This window comes from Haliotis rufescens, unplaced genomic scaffold (assembly GCF_023055435.1).
Source record: "Haliotis rufescens isolate VD_foot unplaced genomic scaffold, xgHalRufe1.0.p SCAF_30, whole genome shotgun sequence".
Taxonomy (NCBI): Eukaryota; Metazoa; Mollusca; class Gastropoda; order Lepetellida; family Haliotidae; genus Haliotis; species Haliotis rufescens.
The window spans coordinates 467,218-492,706 of NW_025964002.1; the positions used below are offsets into that span (position 1 = coordinate 467,218).

A 25,489-nucleotide genomic window follows, 5' to 3' on the forward strand; every position below is an offset into this window, starting at 1 on the left:
TTCATGTTTAGAGAAGATGACTCTGTGATCCTTTTACTAAGCATGGATCCGTCAGAAGTAGAATTTTTGGCCGAGAAGGAGTTGGTCACGATTGTGCCTAACTTTGCGCAAGATAAGATTTATCTGATCAGTGTAAGTAGCACAATGTTTTCCAAGTTCTGTTATGGAGTATTTTCTAAGTTCTGTTATGGAGTAGACCAAGTGCATGTTATGGCTGGGACGGGTCCGAATTTACTACCCGGGTACCCACCACCCTATTACCCGACCCTACCCGGCTACCCGCTGTAGATGTTTAGGGATAGGTACAAACTTCCCGATTTGGAAACGTTTGACCGTAGCCCTGGCAAAATGTATTTAGATACACGTGTAAAACGATCCGCTCGTGCACAGGACCATGTAACTAATAGTAGTAAAAAAAGACCCCGAGCTTTTTTGCGAGTTTTTTTTTATCAGTTTTATTAGTTAAATGGTGTTGTGGATCATGCATACACTGATGTTTCATTCATGAAGTTTTATCTTTATTCAAACATATAAAAGTCAGAAGGAATGGGTGCATTGTCTGAAAAGAAGAGTTTTAAATAATTTTTGTCATTAAACAATATACAATATATCACATGACTAACCATGGGTCCAGGCAGTCCTGTGGGTACCCGCATCCTACTAAGAACTGACTCACAAGAGTCCTTTTGTTCATCATTTTCGGATAAATATTTCTCTCTTCTAATGGAAACAAGCAAAGGTAAAATGAGATGCGATCACATGCACTATAACATGGAACTGGGGATAATTGGTCCTCAGTGTAACGGGTTATTGCTAAAATGGCACATCAGCAAAACAGCACTGATTGGCAAAAATGGCACCTCGTCTAAAGCGAGAACGGCTACTATTGCCTGGCGAAAACGGCACCTTATTATTTTTTTTACCTTGGTTCTGAGATACATGAAATTAAAATCACATGGTCACTTGCAAGCACAAATAACTGTGAAATGTTAAAAAAAAGTTTACATCAGAAACTAGCCTCAACTCGCCGACTCTTATTTGGAGGCGAACTAAACTTATTGTGAAAACATTACATGCTTTGAAGTAAAATAAATGAAATTAAACTCACATGGTCACTTGCACACACAAATAATTGTGAAATATTAATTGCCTTAAAACAAGTTTACATTAGGAATTAGCCTCTACTCCAATTTACTCACCGACTCTGATTGGGAGGCGCAACTAAACTTATCGTTGAAACATCACATGATTTGAAGTTTTAAGTACCTTTACTCAAATTAACTCAGTGTCAAGCTTAAACTGAGTCTGGCGGAAATGGCCCAAGAAATTGGTGCCGTTTTGCTGAGGTGCCGTTTTAGCCTGCACCCAGCGATAACTGGTCGCTAGCCAGTATAACTTTTCCTGTGGTATATATTGGCATCAGTTAGAGGCATACACATGTAGATTCTCGTATTCAGATCATTACATGAAAGATGGACTGTAATTAAATTACTACAAAGTTACACAGCCAAACTACAGTTAGGCCCTAGTGGACATAAGTATTTGTCACCTTACAAAACGACAAATAGGGTTAGGTACCGATTTCTGATCAAGCATCTTTGACCTTTGGGTTAGGTACCCCCTTGCAATCCTAGGGGTGTGTTGGCCAGGGTTAGGGTTAGGTACCCCCTTACAATCCTAGGGGTGTGTTGGCCAGGGCCAGGGTTAGGTACCCCCTTACAATCCTAGGGGTGTGTTGGCCAGGGTTAGGTACCCCCTTACAATCCTAGGGGTGTGTTGGCCAGGGTTAGGTACCCCCTTACAATCCTAGGGATGTGTTGGCCAGGGTTAGGTACCCCCTTACAATCCTAGGGGTGTGTTGGCCAGGGTTAGGTACCCCCTTACAATCCTAGGGGTGTGTTGGCCAGTTGGATTGGTCTTAGGACTGTAACATATGTTGCTGAAATTTTTTTGTGTCATAAGCATTGTGCCATTATTTCATGAACTACCCCTATTTTGTCAGAAGTCATTATTGCAATGAATGCAATGTTACAGTTCAATGGTGAGATACCTCTGAATTTAGGAAAATAAGAACTTTTAAAAAAGTGGAAATTGCCAACCAAAGAACATTTTTATTTTTCGGTTTGCCTGCCAAGGGCACTTAGTTTGGAAAGCCCCTGTGGTCCTGTGGTAAAGTGTTGGCTAACAAGAATGACACATTCAGAGCTCCAGATAAGCTGCGTATCTGCGTGAAATACGCATCAGAAATGCGGAAATATGCAGTAAAATTTAATCCAAGCGTATCAAATACGCAACGAATATTACAGATACGCTACAAAAATAAAACTTGTGCGTATCACAAAAATATTGTGAAGTAACCCTGCGTATTCGATTAGCAAATGAGCAACTTATTTTGAAATTAGAAGTTGGCATTCCGTCAACCTTGCCAAACTCCACGATGACAGTCAGATCATGATCATTTGCCATCACACTTTCTTGTGGAAGTATCGTGGTATTTTTGAGTCCTATAAAGCTCTCGAACCCACACGACACCAGTTTGCAGGGACTAGATGAATAGTCTTTTTAAATATTTAACTTAAATACCCACATGTGTAAAAACTAGTGGGTAACAGAAATTTGAATACGCAGATAGAATTACTTATACCCAATGATTTTAAAATGCATGGGTAAAATACCCACAACACCGAAAGCTTATCTGGAGCTCTGCACATTAGCTTATGTTTAAGTTGGCAAGGCGTGTTGGATCCTCCATGTGGCGTTAATTGAAAACTGTGGAAGTGAGCCCGAGAAAGTGCAGTGCTCCCTGAATTCAAATTGTTGGTTAAAAAGATCTTTCTCTTCCAAATGTAGAAGTAATTGTTTGACAACTATGAGTGGAAAACTGTTACAATCGTGTGCACCCATATTAAATCTGTGTGAGACACGCCTAGTGTTGGCCAGTTGCGTAATGTGCAGTCACAGGCCCTGCCATGTCCGCCGGCCTGAGCGCCACATACAACACAGCCATCGTCATCACTAAGCAAGTGGTCTCTGGTTTGTGTGATAGTATTTGCTATGTATCCAAAGTGTAATCAGAAGTATTTAGGTCCATGCCCAGTTATGTACTTAGATTCTTTGGCATGATTGCGAAAGCTCAGTGCTTATTAAATAAAATAAATTTTATTGTTGGAAATTGGCTCTGAAAATCCAACACAGATAGAGCAGACGACACAGATACAGCAGACAACGCTCTCTCCAAACTTTCAAAGACAATGTTGACACATTTCTCCAGGAGCTTGATCAACATAAACAGAAATCAGCTGTTGCTCCACTTTCAAGAAAAGACAAGCTGGTTACAGAAAAGTCAAGGTCATCGATTTCAAGAACCTCATCGGCAAGAATGAAAGAAGAACAAATGAAAGCAGAATTGATAGCAAACGAAGAAATTCTTGAAGAAAAGGAGAGAATTGAACTTGAGAAAGTGAAACTCAAAATGGCTGAAGAGAAACTTGAAATTCACAGACAAAAGTTAATGAGTGAAGCTCAATGCAAGGTCTTGAATAAATATGAAGATGAAAGCGACATTTCTTCATGTGACCAAGGTGAAGGTAACCATGGAAACGTTAATCAGATTCCACCAAGTGGGTTTGATACTGACATTGACATACCCAGGTAATTCGACTAGATGACGAGGGACTTCACACTCTGTTTTGTGAAGTAGAGACTATTGTGAACAGTAGACCAATTACGACAGTGTCAAGTGACCTTGAGGACCTGACTCCACTTACACCGAACAACCTGTTGATGATGCGAACAGGAGAGAGTCTGCCACCAGGACTCTTCACCAAGAATGACTGCTATATTCGCAGGAAGTGGAGCCAAGTACAATACCTGTCAGACATGTTCTGGCAAAGATGGCACCGAGAGTACCTGACGACACTTCAGGAGAGACAGAAGTGGACCCGACAACAGAAAAACATTGCTGTTGACGACATCGTGTTGGTTATGGACAACCTTCCTCGGAATGCATGGCGTCTTGGACGCATAGTGGAAGTGTACGCTGACAAGAAAGGACTTGATCGAATCGTAAAAGTGAAGACTGCTACTACAATGTTGACACGCCCAATAGACAAATTGTGTGTGATTCTCGAAGCAGACTGTGACATGCACAAATAATGTGATTGTGATTGGGTTCGAAATAGACTCGAAACAGAATAGGAGACTGTTTAAAGTCTTTCGACCATTTCTAGTGAAAACATAAACTTAATGTGAAATGGACACTTGTGTTCATAGCAACATGACTGTTGCAAAAGTGAAAACTGCTGACGCTTTCAGAGACTTTTGAAATTCATTGTGTTTTGTTTGTATTTTTTGAAGATATGTAATAATTGTTTTCGTTTGACTGCACAATTAGGGGGTCGGTGTGTAAGGTTTATGTTTAAAGTTCCTATTTATAGACTTGTAACTCTAGTATTTTGTTATGTGGCTGAGTGAGAGGCACGCTCGTGTCTGTTGTCGAAATGCGGAGCGTATAAAACGGTATGTTAACTTTATTTGTGTAAACAATTTAGTGAACATCTCTGTTATTATGATATCTAACGTTTAGAATTGAATTTTTGGTAAAATGTTTTTGATAGATTATTTATCGAAAAGCAAATTTGTGTTGTTAGAATCATTTTTTGCATTAATTGACTGCTATAAACATTGTTGTTTTATTTAATTTTGCAGTCAATCCTATCCTTCTGAATATCTCGACCATATCTCGGAATAAATCGACGGTTGGAGAGGAATTGTCGTTCGCTCTTAATTACACTGTCTTCTATCTTCTCCTCCCTGGCAGATGGTGAAGCCAGAAGTAGACCTCACTCTTACCAATCAAGAAAAGTCGGATACCAATCCTTTGGTATATCGATATAAACAATCATATAACCAATGATAACGCTCCAAACATAATTCTCACAGGTCCATTTTTACAGACGGGTCCAAGAATGGTGGCAAAGTTGCAAGTGCCACCATCACTGGATCCAGAACTGTCTCCTCAAGAATCCCAGATTTTAGTTCAATTTTTACTGCTGAGGCCAAAGCTATCCTAACAGCTTTGACCTATTTTCAACAACAAAACCAATCAAAAAATTTCATCATCTTCTCTGATTCGTTATCTTGCCTTCAGGCACTCAAAAGTGTCTCACCATATCACCCTATTATCCTTGACATTTTAGAACTCTATAATGATCTTTCCACTGGCCAATGTGACATCGTCTTTTCCTGCTTACCAAGTCATGTAGGCATAACTGGTAACTCAAAAGCCGATGCTGCAGCTAAAGCAGCTCTTGACGAACCGTTATCTCCACTTCTTATCCCGTACAGTGACCAACCATCAAATCTTATACTCGGGATCTCACGCAAAAGAGGTGGGACACCCAAGTAGGAAGCAATAAACTACATGAATTGAAACCAACAATCGGTCATACCTACTTGGGTTGTCAGTCAAGACATGATGAGGTCATTTTACGACAATGTCATATTGGCCACAGTCGGATTACACACGAATATGCTTAAGACAGATGAGGATGAACCTCCTAAGTGTATCCCTTGTGATGAAGGGTTCACCGTTAAGCATATATTGCTTGACTGTGTGGACTTTGCAATCGCAAGGGATTCACATGATCAAAGTGTAAATCTAAAAGATCTCTTCCCGTGTCAGCGGGCATCTCATCATAAATTACTTGAAAGAAATTGGTCTGTATCATAAATTTTAAATATGTAAGTGAATAATTAAATACTTGTTTTTAACTTTGGTGTGATGCGACTATTAACAGACATTATTGAAGGCTCTGTCCAGGAGGTTAAAGTACCATAAAAATATTGCCCCCCTGTGTGACACGTAATCCTATCATAATCAATGTAACTATCATCAACCAATGGTTTTAAGCCAACTCATTGATGAGTATTTTTTAGTATTGGCTAGCATTGTGCACAACCACAAGTGGCTAAAGTGATGACGTAAATCCTGCTGGGGTATCATGCAGGAAGCAGAGGTACTGTAAGTCCCCATGATCCCCAGTGAGGTGGCCTATAGCCCGTGTTTTAAAGCTGTATATATAATATTGTTATGCTCAAATATGTTTTACAACTTGTTTTTAAACAAAACTTTGCATTAATGACTAAATTGTAAATATATTAACTTGGTCTCGTCGCTATATGGCTGTTAAATTTTAACTCACTCACTCACTCAATTTTTGTCAAGCAGTTGTGTTTAAGTAGGCCTTAAGTATTTACATCTGCAAAGTTATGGCGTAGAGTAGACTTGCCCTGTCAGTAATCTCCTGTCCTGCTGTTACGGGCTGTCCATGGCTTCCTGTTTGATTGTAGGGAGACGTCGGCCCCTTCGTCCCAAGCATCCCCCTCCAAGTACCACTGTGGATGGCAGTCAACTTGAAGCAGCGTCAGAAATGCAGAATCCTGCCCCCAGAATGGATGGATATAGGTTGGTATTAACCATCTGTAATAACAGCAATGACTGTCGACTTGTATGGATCTGTCCAGTCAAAGTGTATACGCTTACATGAACTTCATGGAAATAGTATCTCGTATCTGAGATAAAATGTTTAAGAATTATGCAAGTTGTTCATTTTCACTGTCTCAGGAGTGTAGTATTGAAGTGATTATCATTTCCAAAATATACGGTTGTCATCTACACCCTTCTTGTACTAAGCATATTCAGTGCCACATTTGTTTGTAAGTCTGTGTGGAAGTGTGCAAGTTTCTAGAGTGCGTTGGACTGAAGCTGTTACTCTGATACAGTGATCCCTCGCTACAACGCTACCTTTGGGGTATAAATAATTGATGAGTGTTATAGATGATCCAAGGTTTAACGGAGGTCGAGTCATACGTGGTAGATGACCAACAAAACAGTATACATGCTCTGCCTACCTAACACAAGTTTTAAAAAAAGATTAGAATAGAAGTTGTTTATGTTTCATAGTGTAAAAAAAGATTTAATGAGTATTAATATGCCCTTTCCAAAAAACACATCGTATCCCTTCTGCGAATTCAGGTGAATAAACAGATATTACAAACTTGGTCAATAAAAGTATGAAATATGATATAAAACATCTTAGACAGGATGATTTACCATTTAAAATGTATTTCCTGCTCTCGAAGGCATTGTTTTATATGCAGAGATTAAGATTATCATGTGTATTTTCTTGTTAACTAAGCTGGAAATAGCAATCAGCTGTGCACACCTTTTTGATGCAATGGTCAGAAGAAATTGTGTCTGAAATTATTATTTTATCAGGAATAATATATACGAATATTGTGTTATTTTAGTTACAGCTTCCGCTATATGTGTGTGTGTGTGTGTGTGTGTGTGTATATATATATATATATATATATACTTAAAATTATAAGAACCAAATGTGTAGCACTTTGGTACAGGTGGTACATGTATGTAGGATATTTTTTTATGTATGGAACAATTTGACCAGTCACTGTAGGCACTTCCCGCGCTACATGTATTTCAATTGCGAAAACGTTGTTGACATTTAATGTCAAACTGCCTCAAATATGACTTTTAGCGAGTGTTTCGTGATTGCAGTGATCAGCTGATAATGTTTTCTGAGATGGGGGAAAACATTGTGTCATTGGAAAATTGGAGTTTATTAAAAATGTTAGTAAATTTTGGGAGCCATGCTTTACCGCGCGCTATAACGGTGTTAGCGCTATATTGAAGAGCACAATAGCAAGGGAACACTGTACAAGGAACCTGCTGTATCAAGATCGGAGGTCGCATCCTCAGTGAACTTAACTGCCCAATCACATGAAGGTTGTGTTGGTTCTGAGCCAATCAGATGCCATCTTTCTAAAATGATTTGGTTTAAGCTCACCGGGTCGGAATGCCATACTGTGGCGTCCAGCATCCGTACGTCAACAATTCATTCAAACGACTTCTTTTTCTGAACCACCAATTGGAAATTAACAAAATTTGACTGGAAGCATCCCTAGGTGGTGGGGATTCAAAATTGTACAAATGGTTGGCTTGACGCCTCAAGTGTCTGAGGGGCGGGGCCAATAGGGGTAATTTGGCTATATTGCTTTAAATGACTTCTTCTCTGGAACTAAGAGATAGATATTTTGGTGAGGATTCAAAATTGTACAAATGGTGGGGCTGACACCCTGAGGGGTGGGGCCAAATGGGGGTAATTTGGCAATATTGCTTTAAATGACTTCTTCTCTGGAACTGAGAAATAGATATCAACCATATTTAGTTGAAAGCATTCTCCGGTGGTGAGAATTCCAAATTGTACAACTGGTGGGGCTGAATCCCCAAGGGGCTGAGGGGTGGGGCCAAATAGGGTAATTTGGCAATTTGGCAATATTGCTTTAAACACCTCTTTCTCTGGAACTAAGAGATGGACATCAACCATACTTGGTTGGAAGTATTCTCAGGTGATGGGAATTTACAATTGAACAAATGGAGGGGCTGAGGGGCGGGGCCAAACAGAGTTTAAACCTTGGACACAGTTAGGATCCCCGCCGTATAACCATATGTACAATTGCTGAGTATCATGAGAGGAATGCACATACGCTACGAAGACTGGCCCCCTTTCATCTGTCCAGCACTCCCAAAGGAATTAGAACCATGACCATAACATGCAAACCGATGTTATCCCCACCCTAATATAAACACATACGTTGTATACATTTGTTTCTTATGAAGAGAATAATACATTAATGCCAATAGGATTTGCCGTGGGGTCCAGCTTTGCCTCTGGAAACTTAGATCCTGGATCATAACATGGAAACAGTTCAGATCTTTATGCTACATTTGTATCGAGAGAAGTACACATTCATGCTGTCAGATTTGCCATCCATCCCTTTAAATGCTGTCAGAGTCAAAATTGCAGTATCATATACATGCACAATGCAAATGTATATTTTGTCATGATTGAGTAAATATCCAGGTGAGTGATACATGTAAATATACCATTTTACCATGACAGATAGGATAAGTATTATACAGGGATGTGAGCAGGTTTTCCCGGAAAAAAAGAGGAAAAGTCTAGGGGGGTTTTGGGGGCGTGTTTTAAATATTTGACTGCATTTTTGTCCCCCGCCGCGGGAAAGTGCGAAGCGGGGGATATAGTATTCACGACTGTCCGTACGTCCCACCTGTTTGTTGCCGCGATATCTCAAGAACTAAACACTGGATTGTCTTCATATTTGGAACTATGGTGTATATACAAATTCCGCAGACGCCAGTCGGTTTTGGTGACCTTGACCCCATTTTCAAGGTCACAGCAGGCAAATCTGCTTTTGGAGTTGGAAAACGGTGTTGCCGCGATATCTCAAGAACTAAACACTGGATTGTCTTCATATTTGGAACTATGGTGTATATACAGACTCCGCAGACACCAGTCGGTTTTGGTTACCTTGATCCCATTTTCAAGGTCACAGCAGGCAAATCTGCTTTTGGAGTTGGAAAACGGTGTTGCCGCGATATCTCAAGAACTAAACACTGGATTGTCTTCATATTTGGAACTATGGTGTATATACAAATTCCGCAGACACCAGTCGGTTTTGGTGACCTTGACCCCATTTTCAAGGTCACAGCAGGCAAATCTGCTTTTGGAGTTGGAAAACGATGTTGCCGCGATATCTCAAGAACTAAACACTGGATTGTCTTCATATTTGGAACTATGGTGTATATACAAAATCTGCAGACACCAGTTGGTTTTGGTGACCTTGACCCCATTTTCAAGGTCACAGCAGGCAAATCTGCTTTTGGAGTTGGAAAACGATGTTGCCGCGATATCTCAAGAACTAAACACTGGATTGTCTTCATATTTGGAACTATGGTGTATATACAGACACCGCATACACCAGTCGGTTTTGGTGACCTTGACCCCATTTTCAAGGTCACAGCAGGCAAATCTGTTTTTGGAGTTGGAAAACGGTGTTGCCGCAATATCTCAAGAACTATCAACTGGATTGTCTTCATATTTGGAACTATGGTGTATATACAAATTCCGCAGATACCAGTCGGTTTTGGTGACCTTGACCCCATTTTCAAGGTCACAGCAGGCAAATCTGCTTTTGGAGTTGGAAAACGATGTTGCCGCGATATCTCAAGAACTAAACACTGGATTGTCTTCATATTTGGAACTATGGTGTATATACAAAATCCGCAGACACCAGTCGGTTTTGGTGACCTTGACCCCATTTTCAAGGTCACAGCAGGCAAATCTGCTTTTGGAGTTGGAAAACGATGTTGCCGCGATATCTCAAGAACTAAACACTGGATTGTCTTCATATTTGGAACTATGGTGTATATACAGACACCGCATACACCAGTCGGTTTTGGTGACCTTGACCCCATTTTCAAGGTCACAGCAGGCAAATCTGTTTTTGGAGTTGGAAAACGGTGTTGCCGCAATATCTCAAGAACTAATCGCTGGATTGTCTTCATATTTGGTACTATGGTGTATATACAGGTGGGGGACATTTCGTCACTTTGTGACAAATACTTGTTTTTAAGCAATTTCGTGCAGTTTGGACAGAATTCACACCAAGAAATGTAATAAGTCAATGGCAAAAGTCAATAAGTCAAATAAACAAAGATGGCGGATGCAGTAAAATTTCGAAGTTAAATCAGTACTTTAAAAAAATCAGGCATAGCTTCCGCGCACCCGGCTACCTGCCAGGTCTGGGAGCAATACTGCCATAAACTTCACCCCCCAATCCCCCAGACACAAGGACAACTGTCACAAGCATGCAATGTCTGACCCTTTTCCCCTGTTGAAGCACATTGGAAAAAAAACTTAGTTACTTTGAACTTACTTACCTTTCGTTGAAAAAAAACAAAAAACCATTGCAAACATGACATTAATACAACATAGATCCCCGTGTTATGAGTTTTCCTGACCCTGAAGAAACATTCATAGTTTTTTTGCTAATCACATGAACAACTGTAAAACATCTCAATCACTTATAGGCTAAAAGACAACTTTATCTTAAAAACAAGCTGAGTATGTACAATTTCTGTGTGACGCCACACCCCACGTTATAGTGCAAGTATTCATGATAGAAAACTTATGATGTCTGAAAACCTATGATGATGCTGACAGCTCTGATCAAAAACAGGACAATCCGCGATGGTTATCCGGTTTTCGATAATATTTTTTGGAGTGTTTTTTTTATAGTCTTTTATTAGATTTTTACGCGGAAGATGATTTTTTCTGAGGACTAATGTTTTAAAAAAAGTGATTTTCTGCATTCACATCCCTGATTATAAATATACCATTTTAACATGACAGATAGGATAAGTATTATGAATATATCATTTAACCATGACAGGTAGAATAAGTTTTATAAATATACCATTTTACCATGACAGATGGGATAAGTTTTTGTACCATTTTACCATGACACATAGGATAAGTATTATAAATAATCTTTTTTAGCTTATGTAACTTTTTCTGATAATATGATTTCCTGTTTCAGAAAAGTTAGAAGAAAAGAAACAAGAGGAAATAGATTCCAAGTTCTTCACAGCGATGCCGAGCCGGTTCTACATCGAGGTCACCCAGCTGCTCCTGCAGTGGTGAGAACTGTTTGTTTGTTTGTTTGTTTGTTTGTTTGTTTGGCGCCACACTCAGCAATATTCCAGCTATAAGACGGTGGTCTGCAAATGATCGAGCCTGGACCAGACAATCCAGTGATGGCATCATGAGCATGCACACAACTGGGATACGATGACATGCATCAACCATGTCAGCGAGCCTGACCACCTGATCCCGTTTGTCACCTCTCACGACAAGCATGGGTTGCTGAAGACCTATTCTACCCCAGATCTTCACAGGTCTGGTAATAACAACTTCATCACAGAGAGGGGAAATTCATGGATGTCAACTTTTAAGCTTACTCCTTAGTTCCTGAAACTCTCATAAATGTCACTTCTAAATGCCATTGAAAGACTTGATGCTTCAAAACGAATATTATCACGTGTGGTAGTTAGTAGTTACGTGGCCAATTTTGAACACAATGTAATGAAATACATGTGTAGATATTAGTGGGTCTCCACTGTTTAGCCACAATAATGATATTTATAAAAATAAAAATAATAATAATCCTTTAAGCTTTTTGCTTAGCAAAGAGGAAGGTTATCATCCTGGACCTCCTCAGCACAGATCATCTTTAAGGTGATCAGAAACAGAAGAGATTGTCACAGTTGTAGAGGGAGATTATTCCACTCTGGGGTGGTGGCGGATTTCTGATTTCAGATTTCTGGTGTCCCCTGTCGTGATATTGCAGGAATATTGGTAAAAGCGACGTAAAACCATACTCACTCACTCACTATGATACTATCTGGCAACTCGCGTTGTAGCAAATTGTACTTTATGATCCAACAATTGGCATTCATCCATAACCCAGATGACGAGGACAGCTCCTTACGCCTGGTTAGAGCCCTCCGCATCTACCTTGAGGCTGCGGCGTCACTTCGACACATCTGCAGGAGACTATTCATCCCTCCAAGGCGGCCGCCACGGATGTCTCCTACCACAGTCTCCTTTTGGCTCCGCTCGACTGTCCTTCAGGATTGCCTCCTCCAATTCACATGAGACTAGCCGTTGTCTCAACCATGGCCCTGCACAGCAACTGCACCGTCCGCTGTCATGGAAGGGCCGTCACCGATGTGGACCTTTGGTCCTGCAGCCCAGTACTCTGTGCCCTGCACAAACAGAATCAATGTTGGAATGTCCCTCCTGTGGTCATTGTTATTCAGGTTTCCAGACTCCCAGTGCATGATGAAGTGACTCATCTGTAGAGACTCCGGTCTTCAACATCAATGTCGCCACAAGGTGTGGCTCTTTCAGCAGTGTCCCAACACTTTACCTGCTCACCTCTGCTTTGGGCATGTAATATCTCAGTGTCCCAACACTTTACCTGCTCACCTCTGCTTTGGGCATGTAATATCTCAGTGTCCCAACACTTTACCTGCTCACCTCTGCTTTGGGCATGTAATATCTCAGTGTCCCAAGCCTTTACCTGCTCACCTCTGCTTTGGGCATGTAATATCTGTGTCCCAAACCTTTACCTGCTCACCTCTGCTTTGGGCATGTAATATCTCAGTGTCCCAAACCTTTACCTGCTCACCTCTGCTTTGGGCATGTAATATCTCAGTGTCCCAAGCCTTCCCTGCTCACCTCTGCTTTGGGCATGTAATATCTCAGTGTCCCAAACCTTTACCTGCTCACCTCTGCTTTGGGCATGTAATATCTCAGTGTCCCAAGCCTTTCCCTGCTCACCACTGCTTTGGGCATGTAATATCTGTGTCCCAAGCCTTTACCTGCTCACCTCTGCTTTGGGCATGTAATATCTCAGTGTCCCAAGATGATGTCGAGCATTCCTCTTCCCACTATAGCACGCTTCAATCACTGTGGACTTGGCTGATAGCTTTGATGGAGAGTTAAGAGATGCCAAGCTCGCTCTCCCTACTGTCCGTCGGCCTAGTGGTGTGGTCTGTCTTGTAGAACTGATTGCCTGCACACCACTTCTGGATTGGTTGTGTCATTAAATGAATAGATCTCTATTCTGTGCTACATGGTCGTTCATGTTACGATGTCCTACATGAAAACACGTAACACCTTATACAGATTTCATGTAGCTACGTCCGACTAGCGTAAGGGGCTCATATCGCCTGTTATGGTGTTTTAACCCACTCACGAGTTCTTGTCTTTACGACACTAGGCAGTGTTATAACTCATTGTTTGTGTCACTGTTAGTGTTAAGCACCAGTTTCCTCGTGTATTTCTCACGGTTGTAGTCTTATACAGACTAGGGTATCTGCGACCACCGTCCAACCGTGGGATAAATGCATAGTGTGAGATAGGATAAGTGTTAAACTTTTGTACATTTTACATTTAATTGTATATTTATATACTTATCCTATCTCACACTCTATCTGCCCTCCCATCCATCCTTGCATCAGAGCTCCTCTAGCCTATCAGCTCTAATAAAGAGAATGATTTGGCAGGGGTAGAGAGGTGATCAGGTCGTGTAAGGTTACAGTGCATGACCCATTTGTTTGGATGGTTACCATGGTAATGCTGGGATGTGTTCAGGTGAAATGTCTTTAAAGTTGGAAACTTTGTTCAAGCACGTTTTCACATAATGGTCGAAAGAAGAAGAAAGAAATGTATAGCGTGAAATAAGATATGTACATAAACATTAAATTTAATGTAAAATTGATAATATTATTGTTCGAATCCCTATCAGCCACAGATGAATTGCCTACTGTTGACATTGACTGACAGATTTTTTCAATTAGCCCTGTTTATATCAACAATTATTGGCCAAATACTCGATCTGGCTCTAACATGTAATCAGTGAATGAAGTTAGGAGTGAAGCCTCTATGACTGAAACGCTTTCCATTCGACTCCCATGTAAACACATCGATGATGAGTACAAAATATGTTTTTGCTGAAGATAAATAATTTGTATGGAATGGAAATTACAGTTTAAGTTCAGTATAGATTAACTTCTTAATTAGAATGACAATTCTTGGAACAAGCTTTGATTCAAACACTTTCTCGTTTCTCTTCTCCGCTACTGTCAGCCATGTTTCGTGCACTGTGATGACAGTGAGTTTAAGAGTATTTCGGTGAAACGCAGAACATAACATACGTGACAAAATGTGTTTGGTTGCCGATGCTGTTGGTTCCAACAGCGGCTGTGATTCCAGTCCATGTCACTGTTGTGACAATAGTTACTGCACTCACATTTGCTTACATTAATTCCAATAATGCTTCCTTTTGTTCAAATGGATAGGAAGCCTGTCATTTCTTTTTGTAAAAATGTTATTGTGAAGATAGAAGTTTTCAGACAACCCTTTTACAGTGATTGAGACTGACAATAATGAAGTCAGTGTAAAGTAGGCATTAAATTGTTTTGGGCATTACAAGAGTTCAGTTTTGCGAATTCTAAAACTGCCGGTATTCCTGATGTGTGTTGTAGTGCCACAGATGACATCCCGCGGGCTGACGAAGTCCGGACGTTGATTAAAGATGCCTGGGATCTGAGGATCGCCAAACTCCGCAGCAGTATCGACGTCTTTGTGAAGAGTGACGCCACGCATGCTAAGGTGATTCACTGACTGTCCTTATATAGACAGGGCACGGGTGGCCTAGTTGTCTAAGGCGCAGCAATTCGATGTGCAGCGTTGTGTCCCTCAGGCACGAGGAAATTTCTAATTGTGGGTTCTAATCGCAGTTTGACCTTGTTATGTTTTTAGCTTTGTCAGCACCATGCACATGCTGGTGAGTTTCACCAAAGTGGTAAACATCTGAGACCTGCATCACTGAGCCCACTCACTCACTCCTAATATAGACTGTTGACTTAACAGTCTACGTAAAGTCAACAGTCCACGTAAAGTCAACAGTCTATGTAGACTTTACGTAGACTGTTGTCTGTACATAGACTGTTGACCTAACATAGACTGTTGTCTGTATGTAGACTGTTAACTTTACGCAGACTGTTGAATTTAAGTAGACTGTTGACTTAACGTAGACTGTTGACTTTACGTAGACTGTTGCCTGTATGTAGACTGTTGACTTAACATAGACTGTTGTCTGTACGTAGACTGTTGACTTTACGTAGACTGTTGACTTTACGTAGACTGTTGTCTGTACGTAGACTGTTGACTTAACATAGACTGTTGTCTGTATGTAGACTGTTGCCTGTATGTAGACTGTTGACTTAACATAGACTGTTGTCTGTACGTAGACTGTTGACTTTACGTAGACTGTTGACTTTACGTAGACTGTTGTCTGTACGTAGACTGTTGTCTGTACGTAGACTGTTGACTTAACATAGACTGTTGTCTGTATGTAGACTGTTGCCTGTATGTAGACTGTTGACTTTACGTAGACTGATATCTTTACGTGGAATGTTGAGCATATATAGACTGTTGATTTACTTAAACAGTTGTCTTTACATCAACTGTTGTCTCAACATAAACAGTTATCTTTACCTAAACTGTTGTCTGTACGTAGACTGTTGTCTTTGCGGTCTTTACCATGTTTACATAAACTGTTGTCTGTACGTAGACTGTTGTCTTTGCGGTCTTTACCATGTTTACATAAACTGTTGTCTGTACGTAGACTGTTGTCTTTGCGGTCTTTACCATGTTTACATAAACTGTTGTCTGTACGTAGACTGTTGTCTTTGCGGTCTTTACCATGTTTACATAAACTGTTGTCTGTATGTAGACTGTTGTCTTTGCGGTCTTTACCATGTTTACATAAACTGTTGTCTGTACGTAGACTGTTGTCTGTACTGTTGACCATGTATGGACTGTTGTCCTTGTATGTCCTTCATGTATGTACTGATAGTCTTCCGATTTACCTGTGAGTGGGACTTGTGACTGTTGTCTGTACGTAGACTGTTGCCTGTACGTAGACTGTTGTCTGTACTGTTGACCATGTATGGACTGTTGTCCTTGTATGTCCTTCATGTATGTACTGATAGTCTTCCGATTTACCTGTGAGTGGGACTTGTGACAATCCTGTGGAAAGTTGCCATGAGTTGTTTTGTGTTGAGTTGGACTTCAGTGCAATGTGACATATTTAGCTAACCTGGCTGACAGTCAAAGTGTCTGTCATCCACCGTCCTTTGTGCGTCATCCATCTTGCACTGTAAACAAATATTCGTGAGACGCCACTGGACCAGGAGACTGTAAGCTTGTTTTCACCAATGATGATACCTCAATTTGTTCAAGAGCTTTGAATCCTATTTTCACGTCGCTGTTATAACAGCCATATTAAAAAATGCTCTTGTGTCCATTTTTGTTCAAAATTTAAGGAAATTGGGTATGGGTTTAGGTAGGAGGAATCTTAAATTCTCTAAAATCCTACAAAAAGAAAATATTCTCTGGCAGTAGTTTTAAACCCTTACTTTTTATGCTTTGTTGACATTTTAAACTGTTGACTACATACCATATGACAATCTTCTGCATTTTTCAGTTGAACTTCTTGACATTAATGGAGATTAATGCGGGTCGTCCATTCCTGACCAAAGCCCTGGACCAGATGCACCTCCTCCGCTCCAACCTGACAGGAGGCGGAGTCAGGGCGACACAGGATTGACACAGTGACATTCAGGGGTGCCTTGTGCCCAACCTGACAGGAGGCGGAGTCAGGGCGACACAGGATTGACACAGTGACACTCAGGGGTGCCTTGTGCCCAACCTGACAGGAGGCGGAGTCAGGGCGACACAGGATTGACACAGTGACACTCAGGGGTGCCTTGTGCCCAACCTGACAGGAGGCGGAGTCAGGGCGACACAGGATTGACACAGTGACACTCAGGGGCGCCTTGTGCCCAACCTGACAGGAGGCGGAGTCAGGGCGACACAGGATTGACACTCAGGGTTGCCTCCTGTGCTCAACCTGAAGATGTGTTATCAGCGACACGCGGAACTGATGCTCTGCCATTAAGATGGTGTAAAGTGATTCCTATTATGTTTCAACTATTTATGGACTGTTGTGCACTAAACCTATTGGCAAATACTTCAATGAAGCCACATTTGTTAAGCAGAAGATTTTCCTCATGAGTTGTCTCCCTTCCACCAGTGAATTATGTGTACATAAAGTGCTGTTGTAATGTCCTCTTATGTTGATGTTCTTCAGTACTCCCAGACTGGATGACGGCAGTGGTTTGTTGTAATAGGGGGACAAGTTCAAACAAGACATGACCTCCTTGATTGAGGTGGATTCAGCGTCTGCCCAGAGAGCAGAAGGTTGTGGGTTCCATCCCTGACCGCGTCATACCAAGACATTTAATAGATGGTACTTGTTGATACCCATTAGCGGCTAAAACAGGGACTGGTCATCTTGGAGTCAGTATACTGTGTCTGAGTAGGGTATACTGTGTCTGAGTAGGGTATTCATGTTAAACTCCGGCATATCTCAGTGGGCTAGCACTATAGAATCGGCATTAGTCCGGACTACTACAAGCAGACAAACACACACACATGCATGCATGTCACTTCATAAATGCAATAAATCAAGAATGCAACGTTAAAACTCCATTTCACTCCCTGTTAGAAGTTGTCAGTACATTACACACAATGCAGTGTTCATACTAGTTGTCAGCACAAGACACATCAGTGTGACTGGATCCATCAATATGTTCCCACCATCAATCCCTGGATCCAGACAATGCTCCCAGTAACAATCCCTGGATCCAGACAATGCTCCCACTATCAATCCCTGGATCCAGACAATGCTCCCAGTAACAATCCCTGGATCCAGTCAATTAGGAGATAAACCTACTGTGTTTTGAAATTTGATGTAGTCCCACTGTAGAGTAGATACCTCTTTATTTTAATTTTGAACCGAGCACTTTAGCCATTCTACCATGACGGCAACAACGCTTTGAAAACGGTGCTCTCTTGCAACGTGTTGTAATACAGGTGCACAGGTCCGCAATCTTAGAACATTCTGAAAAGTGGTCACAGGTAATTATATATGAAACAATGATCACTAAAGTTCAAGATTAAAAACACCATAGTCGTGAGTAGTTCATAATAAGTGGTCAAAACACATAGGTTTTCAAAATAAGTTGACAAATAACACTCCAAACTTAGTCCAAAGAGAGATGTTTTAATATCTACCAAACTGTTGTACACTGTGGACTGACTGTCATTTCTCAGAATTTTTCGAGACGGTCATTTCTTGGAAATCGAACATGTCATCATTTCTATTGTAGGGGTGACAGGTTACAGAAAAAGGTTTTAAAATGCTAAACGAATATATATTTACAACAAACTTTATGAATTAACATTCTTTTATATATTTAACATGTGTAAGTGTTATTAGTTAGTTAGCAATTACCCCCAGTAAACAATAATAAAATCAAAATAAATGCCTCTCCACCCCGAACTTGGATGTGGCAGAACTTGACCTAAGTCATGGTTACACACACATCCCAGCTGTCAATGGCTGACAATCTTGTGTTTACATTCTCCGTTACGAGTTATAGAATGAAGCAAGATGACAACCCCGATCTATGATGTGGTTCAACATTAACATGTAGATTATCTGGGATTGATCGAGCCTGCTGGTACATCCATGATTACCAATGTGACTGAGTATGACTGAACAGCCGCTTTTAAGGCTGCAGATGAGCAGGATATTTTGAAACGAGGAATCTGCATAGTGTGACCTGTCAATTTCACGGATCCAAACCCGGACAGTGACAGAACTTAAACATTTGTGGCCCAGCAATAGTGGAACGTTTATGTTTTTCGTGATTGTGCGTGTTCTGAAATGAATTTCATCAAGTTTGATAAGCTGTCACTTCAGTTGGGACATTGTTTTCATGGACTTTCAAAGGGGAGTGTTTTCTGATAGAATTTGGCAGGAGGGGATTTGAAAGTCCAACAGTGGCGGTTGATGGAGATGGCAACGAATATCGATCACAAAAAGGTTTGTAAACAACAAATTGTCATGAATGAAGCTTTTTTCAAACAATTTTTATAATGTTATATTTTACTTTCATTGTCGGTTATTTCAATGAGAAAATAGCTTAAATTGTTCCGATTCTGGTCACCATAGAACATTTCTCTAACAGTTTCATAAACATTTCATTTGTATGCAAAAGATATGCCTTTGTTAAATCTTTTAATGTCATCATCGAAGCAGTCAGGGTTGCGGCCTAGAACACCCCAAACATCCGATATCAAACTACCGTATTTCCTCTATTTGACACTACGCCGTCTATTAATTTCGCGAGTGCCCTTGACTGGGTGTGTATTAGAGACCTGGCTGGTATTAGAGGAAATAAAGATTCGTTTTACAGTTTATATGGCGGTGAGTGATCGACAGCCATTTTTTATGAATCGATATGTAGGCTTTCTATGTATTCATGCGCACGTTTTTTGTGAAAAGGCTTAATATATTTGAAAGGGGTTTCCATAGCAAAAAGGAAACCTCTTTTTAACCAATCAGAATCAAGCATTCATCAATGTCATGGTAGAATGCTCCCACTATCAATCCCTGAATCCAGACGATGATCCCAGTAGTCCTGTTCACGGCAATGTAATCCATTTCATGATCAACAAACACTTTGTACATTAGAAGGATAGTTTTTAATGCTTTTTTTCCAGGAAATGTGACAGGAATGTGGCCTACAGACTACACATCAACACGTTGTAGAAACAATTAGGAAACATACATGGATGTCAGGAGTGACTCGCCACACATCGCTACTGTCTACTACACAGAATCATAAATAAACAACGCCGCAGCCTGGTGCTGCGCCACAGATGTCCACACATTCAAGCTTCAGAATCCCAGTTTCCCATTCCTCCACATGTAATGGGTTATGCATGGACACGCCCATCAGCAACTTGTAGAACTTGTACAGGGAATCAAGTTAATGTTCAAAAATGAATATCTGGTAACATTTGAATAACATTTGAAATTCTACATGGAGACTAAATTTGACTCAAAAATAATATATTGCACAAATATTTCAAGAAACAAATTTCATAAAAAAAACCTCAGCATCTTTTTCAATATATAAATAAGACAACAAGAAAGTGTTTTTCAATTACTTGGAGAAACTTTCAATGACTCTGTGTTTAATGTTTCAATACCTCGGGATGTAACGTTCCACTACATCATGGCTACTTGCTGCAGCTCCTGCAATACTTTTCTTCACATATTGCTCGGAATAACCAATAATACTATTGCATGTTGTACATCTCCCGAAAAGCTGGTAAACTCATTGTAAATAAATAAACAGAAAATACCCCCACTATGTTTACGTTGTCATTACTCAGTATCAGCTCATCCCATTTCTCCAGCAGTGTGTACACCTCCATGTGTCTGGCTGGGACATTCATCAGCTTCAAGACTTACTCACAACTAACCAGGATTAAAGGTGCTTGCACATGTGCTCTTCCAGTCACAGAAATGACCCACGAAAGTCACATGTTACCTGACAACATGGTCACATGTTATCTATCGTAGCCTAATCAAACAAGGTTTCCAATCACAATAGTCCATATTTTCTTCGTTTCTTGAATTAATTTGTAAAGACACAAACATGATTTACACTGGGGGTGAACTCATAAATAAATTATTTCATGAATCAACTTATTTTTACTTCCTATAATCTGAACAGGTGTGTAGCAATAGTCACTGTCTGAGAATAAGGCGGTGTGTGTTTGTGCAAGTCATCACTGAAAGGGACAGAACTCTGCTAGGACATGAACTGAGACAGCTCAACTATCACATGGTGCCGTAAGGCCGCGGGGAATCACAGATATGTCGATGATGTCATATGTGTCACCCAGACACACACGATGATGCCATAGTTGTCACAGACCTGTACACAGTCTCCCTCCTGCTGTTCAAGAACACTTCCAGCTGTGATATGTCGCAACTTCCACATTTACGTCAGTAACAACAGTTGCTGTGATGAACAAGCAGACATGGCAATGCCATGGTAACTGAGTATTTATCCATTGCTGCCATCAGCGTGGAGTTAGTTTCCATGACGATGAAAGAGAGTGACTGATGAGAAAGATATGAACATTGCTGAATTTGATCCCGTAGAAATTGAGTAGTATTTGACGCTGTTGTCACGATGCTGACAATGACAGAGGCGTGCGTCGCCGCTGACGCCAGCATCACCTGAGGTACTTGAGACACCTCTTCATGTTGTCTATTGCACTCTGAGCCTGGACTCGCTCCCCCTCCCCACGCTGCTTAGCATCCAGCAGACCCTGAAACACACGTCAAGTCTGTGAGACACACATCAAGTCTATGAAACACACAAGTCAAGTCTGTGAGACACACAGGTCAAGTCTGTGAGACACACGTCAAGTCTGTGAAACACACACGTCAAGTCTGTGAGACACACAGGTCAAGTCTGTGAGACACACATCAAGTCTATGAAACACACAGGTCAAGTCTGTGAGACACACAGGTCAAGTCTGTGAGACACACGTCAAGGCTGTGAGACACAGGTCAAGTCTATGAAACACAGGTCAAGTCTGTGAAACACAGGTCAAGTCTGTGAAACACACATCAAGTCTATGAAACACACATCAAGTCTATGAGACACACGTCAAGTCTATGAGACACACGTCAAGTCTGTGAGACACACGTCAAGGCTGTGAGACACACGTCAAGTCTATGAAACACAGGTCAAGTTTGTGAAGCACAGGTCAAGTCTGTGAAACACATCAAGTCTATGAAACACACATCAAGTCTATGAGACACACGTCAAGTCTATGAGACACACGTCAAGTCTGTGAAACACAGGTCAAGTCTGTGAAACACACACGTCAAGTCTGTGAGACACACAGGTCAAGTCTATGAAACACACAGGTCAAGTCTGTGAAACACACACGTCAAGTCTGTGAGACACACAGGTCAAGTCTATGAAACACACAGGTCAAGTCTGTGAGACACACAGGTCAAGTCTGTGAGACACACATCAAGTCTATGAAACACACAGGTCAAGTCTGTGAGACACACACGTTAAGTCGGTGAAACACACACGTCAAGTCCGTGAGACACACAGGTCAAGTCTGTGAGACACACATCAAGTCTATGAAACACACAGGTCAAGTCTGTGAGACACACACGTCAAGTCTGTGAAACACACAGGTCAAGTCTGTGAAACACACGTCAAGTCTGTGAGACACACGTCAAGTCTGTGAAACACGCCAAGTCTATGAAACACACAGTTCAAGTCTGTGAAACACAGGTCAAGTCTGTTAAACACGTCAAGTCTGTGAGACACACACATCAAGTCTGTGAAACACACGTCAAGTCTGTGAGAAACACATCAAGTCCTTGAAACACACGTCAAGTCTCTGAAACACGTCAAGTCTATGAAACACGCATGTCAAGTCTGTGAGACACACGTCAAGTATGCGAAACACACACATCAAGTCTGTGAAACACACCAAGTCTATGAAACACACAGGTCAAGTCTGTGAGACACAGGTCAAGTCTGTGAGACACACTCCAAGTCTATGAAACACACAGGTCAAGTCTGTGAGACACACGTCAAGTCTGTGAAACACACAGGTCAAGTCTGTGAAACACACAGGTCAAGTCTGTGAGACACACATCAAGTCTGTGAAACACACGGGTCAAGTCTGTGAGACACACGTCAAGTCTGTGAAACACACGGGTCAAGTCTGTGAGACACACTCCAAGTCTATGAAACACACAGGTCAAGTCTGTGAAACACACGGGTCAAGTCTATGAAACACACAGGTCAAGTCTGTGAGACACACTCCAAGTCTATGAAACACACAGGTCAAGTCTGTGAGACACACGTCAAGTCTGTGAAACACGCCAAGTCTATGAAACACACAGGTCAAGTCTGTGAGACACATAGGTCAAGTCCGAGAAATGCACGGGTCAAGCACACACGTCAAACCTGTGAAACGCACATATCAAATCTGTGAAACACATCAAGTCTGTGAAACACGTCAAGTCTGTGAAACACAGGTCAAGTCTGTGAAACACACATCAAGTCTATGAAACACACGTCAAGTCTCTGAGACACGTCAAGTCTATGAAACACACGTCAAGTCTGTGAAACACAGGTCAAGTATGCGAAACACACACATCAAGTTCGAACCACAGGTCAAGTCTGTGAAACACACACAAAGTCTGTGAAACACAGGTCAAGTCTGTGAAACACACAAGTCAAGCCTATGAAACACACAAATCAAATCTGTGAAACACACGTCAAGTCTGTGAAACACACAGGTCAAGTCTATGAAACACACGTCAAGCCTGCGAAACACACACATCAAGTCTGTGAAACACACACATCAAGTCTGTGAAACACAGGTCAAGTCTGTGAAACACACAGGTCAAGTCTGTGAGACACACGTCAAGTCTGTGAAACACGCCAAGTCTATGAAACACACAGGTCAAGTCTGTGAGACACATAGGTCAAGTCCGAGAAATGCACGGGTCAAGCACACAAGTCAAATCTATGAAACACACAGGTCAAGTCTGTGAGACACACGTCAAGTCTGTGAAACACACAGGTCAAGTCTGAAACACAGATCAAGTCTGTGAAACACAGATCAAGTCTGTTTAACACGTCAAGTCTGTGAAACACACATCAAGTCTGTGAAACACAGGTCAAGTCTGTGAAACACAGGTCAAGTATGTGAAACACACATCAAGTCTGTGAAACACACAGGTCAAGTCTGAAACACAGGTCAAGTCTGTGAAACACACACGTCAAGTCTGTGAGACACACGTCAAGTCTGTGAGACACACATCAAGTCTATGAAACACACATCAAGTCTCTGAGACACGTCAAGTCTATGAAACACACATGTCAAGTCTGTGAAACACAGGTCAAGTATGCGAAACACACATCAAGTGTGACACACAGGTCAAGTCTGTGAAACACACAGGTCAAGTCTGTGAAACACACACATAAAGTCTGTGAAACAGGGGTCAAGTCTGTGAAACATACATAAAGTCTGTGAAACACACAAAGTCTGTCAAACACAGGTCAAGTCTGTGAAACACACATAAAGTCTGTGAAACACACATAAAGTCTGTGAAACACAGGTCAAGTCTGTGAAACACACAAAGTCTGTGCAACACACAGGTCAAGTCTATGAAACACACACATAAAGTCTGTGAAACACACACAAAGTCTGTGAAACACAGGTCAAGTCTGTGAAACACACACAAAGTCTGTTAAACACAGGTCAAGTCTATGAAACCCACACATAAAGTCTGTGAAACACACAGGTCAAATCTGTGAAACACATACGTCAAATCTGTGAAACACACAGGTCAAATCTGTGAAACACACACATCAAATCTGTGAAACACACACATCAAATCTGTGAAACACACGTCAAATCTGTGAAACACACGTCAAATCTGTGAAACACACAGGTCAAGTCTGTGAAACACAGGTCAAGTCTGTGAAACACACATCAAGTCTGTGAAACACACACAAAGTCTGTGAAACACACACAAAGTCTGTGAAACACACATAAAGTCTGTGAAACACACACAAAGTCTGTGAAACACACATAAAGTCTATGAAACACACGTCAAGCCTGCGAAACACACACATCAAGTCTGTGAAACACACACATCAAATCTGTGAAACACACATGTCAAGTCTGTGAGACACACATCAAGTCTGTGAAACACGCCGAGTCTGTGAAACACACAGGTCAAGTCTGTGAGACACATAGGTCAAGTCAGAGAAATGCACGGGTCAAGCACACACGTCAAATCTGTGAAACACACATATCAAATCTGTGAAACATATCAAATCTGTGAAACACGTCAAGTCTGTTAAACACACAGATCAAGTCTGTGAAACACATATCAAGTCTGTGAAACACAGGTCAAGTCTGTGAAACACACAGGTCAAGTCTGTGAAACACACAGGTCAAGTCTGTGAAACACAGGTCAAGTCTGTGAAACA

The 25,489-nt window shown here is 41.2% G+C and overlaps 2 protein-coding genes across 5 annotated transcripts in view; one reads left to right on the forward strand and one right to left on the reverse strand.

Moving 5' to 3' along the window:
- Window positions 1-17,648, forward strand: LOC124119270 (DNA replication complex GINS protein PSF2-like). Its single transcript, XM_046481725.1, has 5 exons — window positions 1-132; window positions 6,352-6,466; window positions 11,485-11,584; window positions 14,999-15,125; window positions 17,005-17,648. Exons 1-5 carry the CDS (start codon window positions 4-6, stop codon window positions 17,125-17,127), a joined length of 594 nt encoding a protein of 197 aa, XP_046337681.1. The 5' UTR covers window positions 1-3; the 3' UTR covers window positions 17,128-17,648.
- A 2,465-nt stretch (window positions 17,649-20,113) lies between these two features.
- Window positions 20,114-25,489, reverse strand: part of LOC124119256 (genetic suppressor element 1-like) — a 113,410-nt gene continuing 108,034 nt past the window's right edge. For all 4 annotated transcript variants that reach the window (XM_046481713.2, XM_046481715.2, XM_046481714.2 and 1 more), the window contains one exon: window positions 20,114-21,776. In XM_046481713.2, the coding sequence (XP_046337669.1) occupies window positions 21,681-21,776 (96 nt within the window). In that variant the 3' untranslated portion in view covers window positions 20,114-21,680. The remainder of the gene's footprint in view (window positions 21,777-25,489) is intronic.

Excerpts from the sequence above, each read along its gene's own strand:
- LOC124119270 (XM_046481725.1), top strand. The coding sequence starts at position 4 with ATGTTTAGAGAAGATGACTCTGTGATCCTTTTACTAAGCATGGATCCG. Across the intron at positions 6,467-11,484 it reads CCCAGAATGGATGGATATAG|AAAAGTTAGAAGAAAAGAAA; the intron begins GTTGGTATTAAC and ends TTCCTGTTTCAG. Across the intron at positions 15,126-17,004 it reads GTGACGCCACGCATGCTAAG|TTGAACTTCTTGACATTAAT; the intron begins GTGATTCACTGA and ends TGCATTTTTCAG.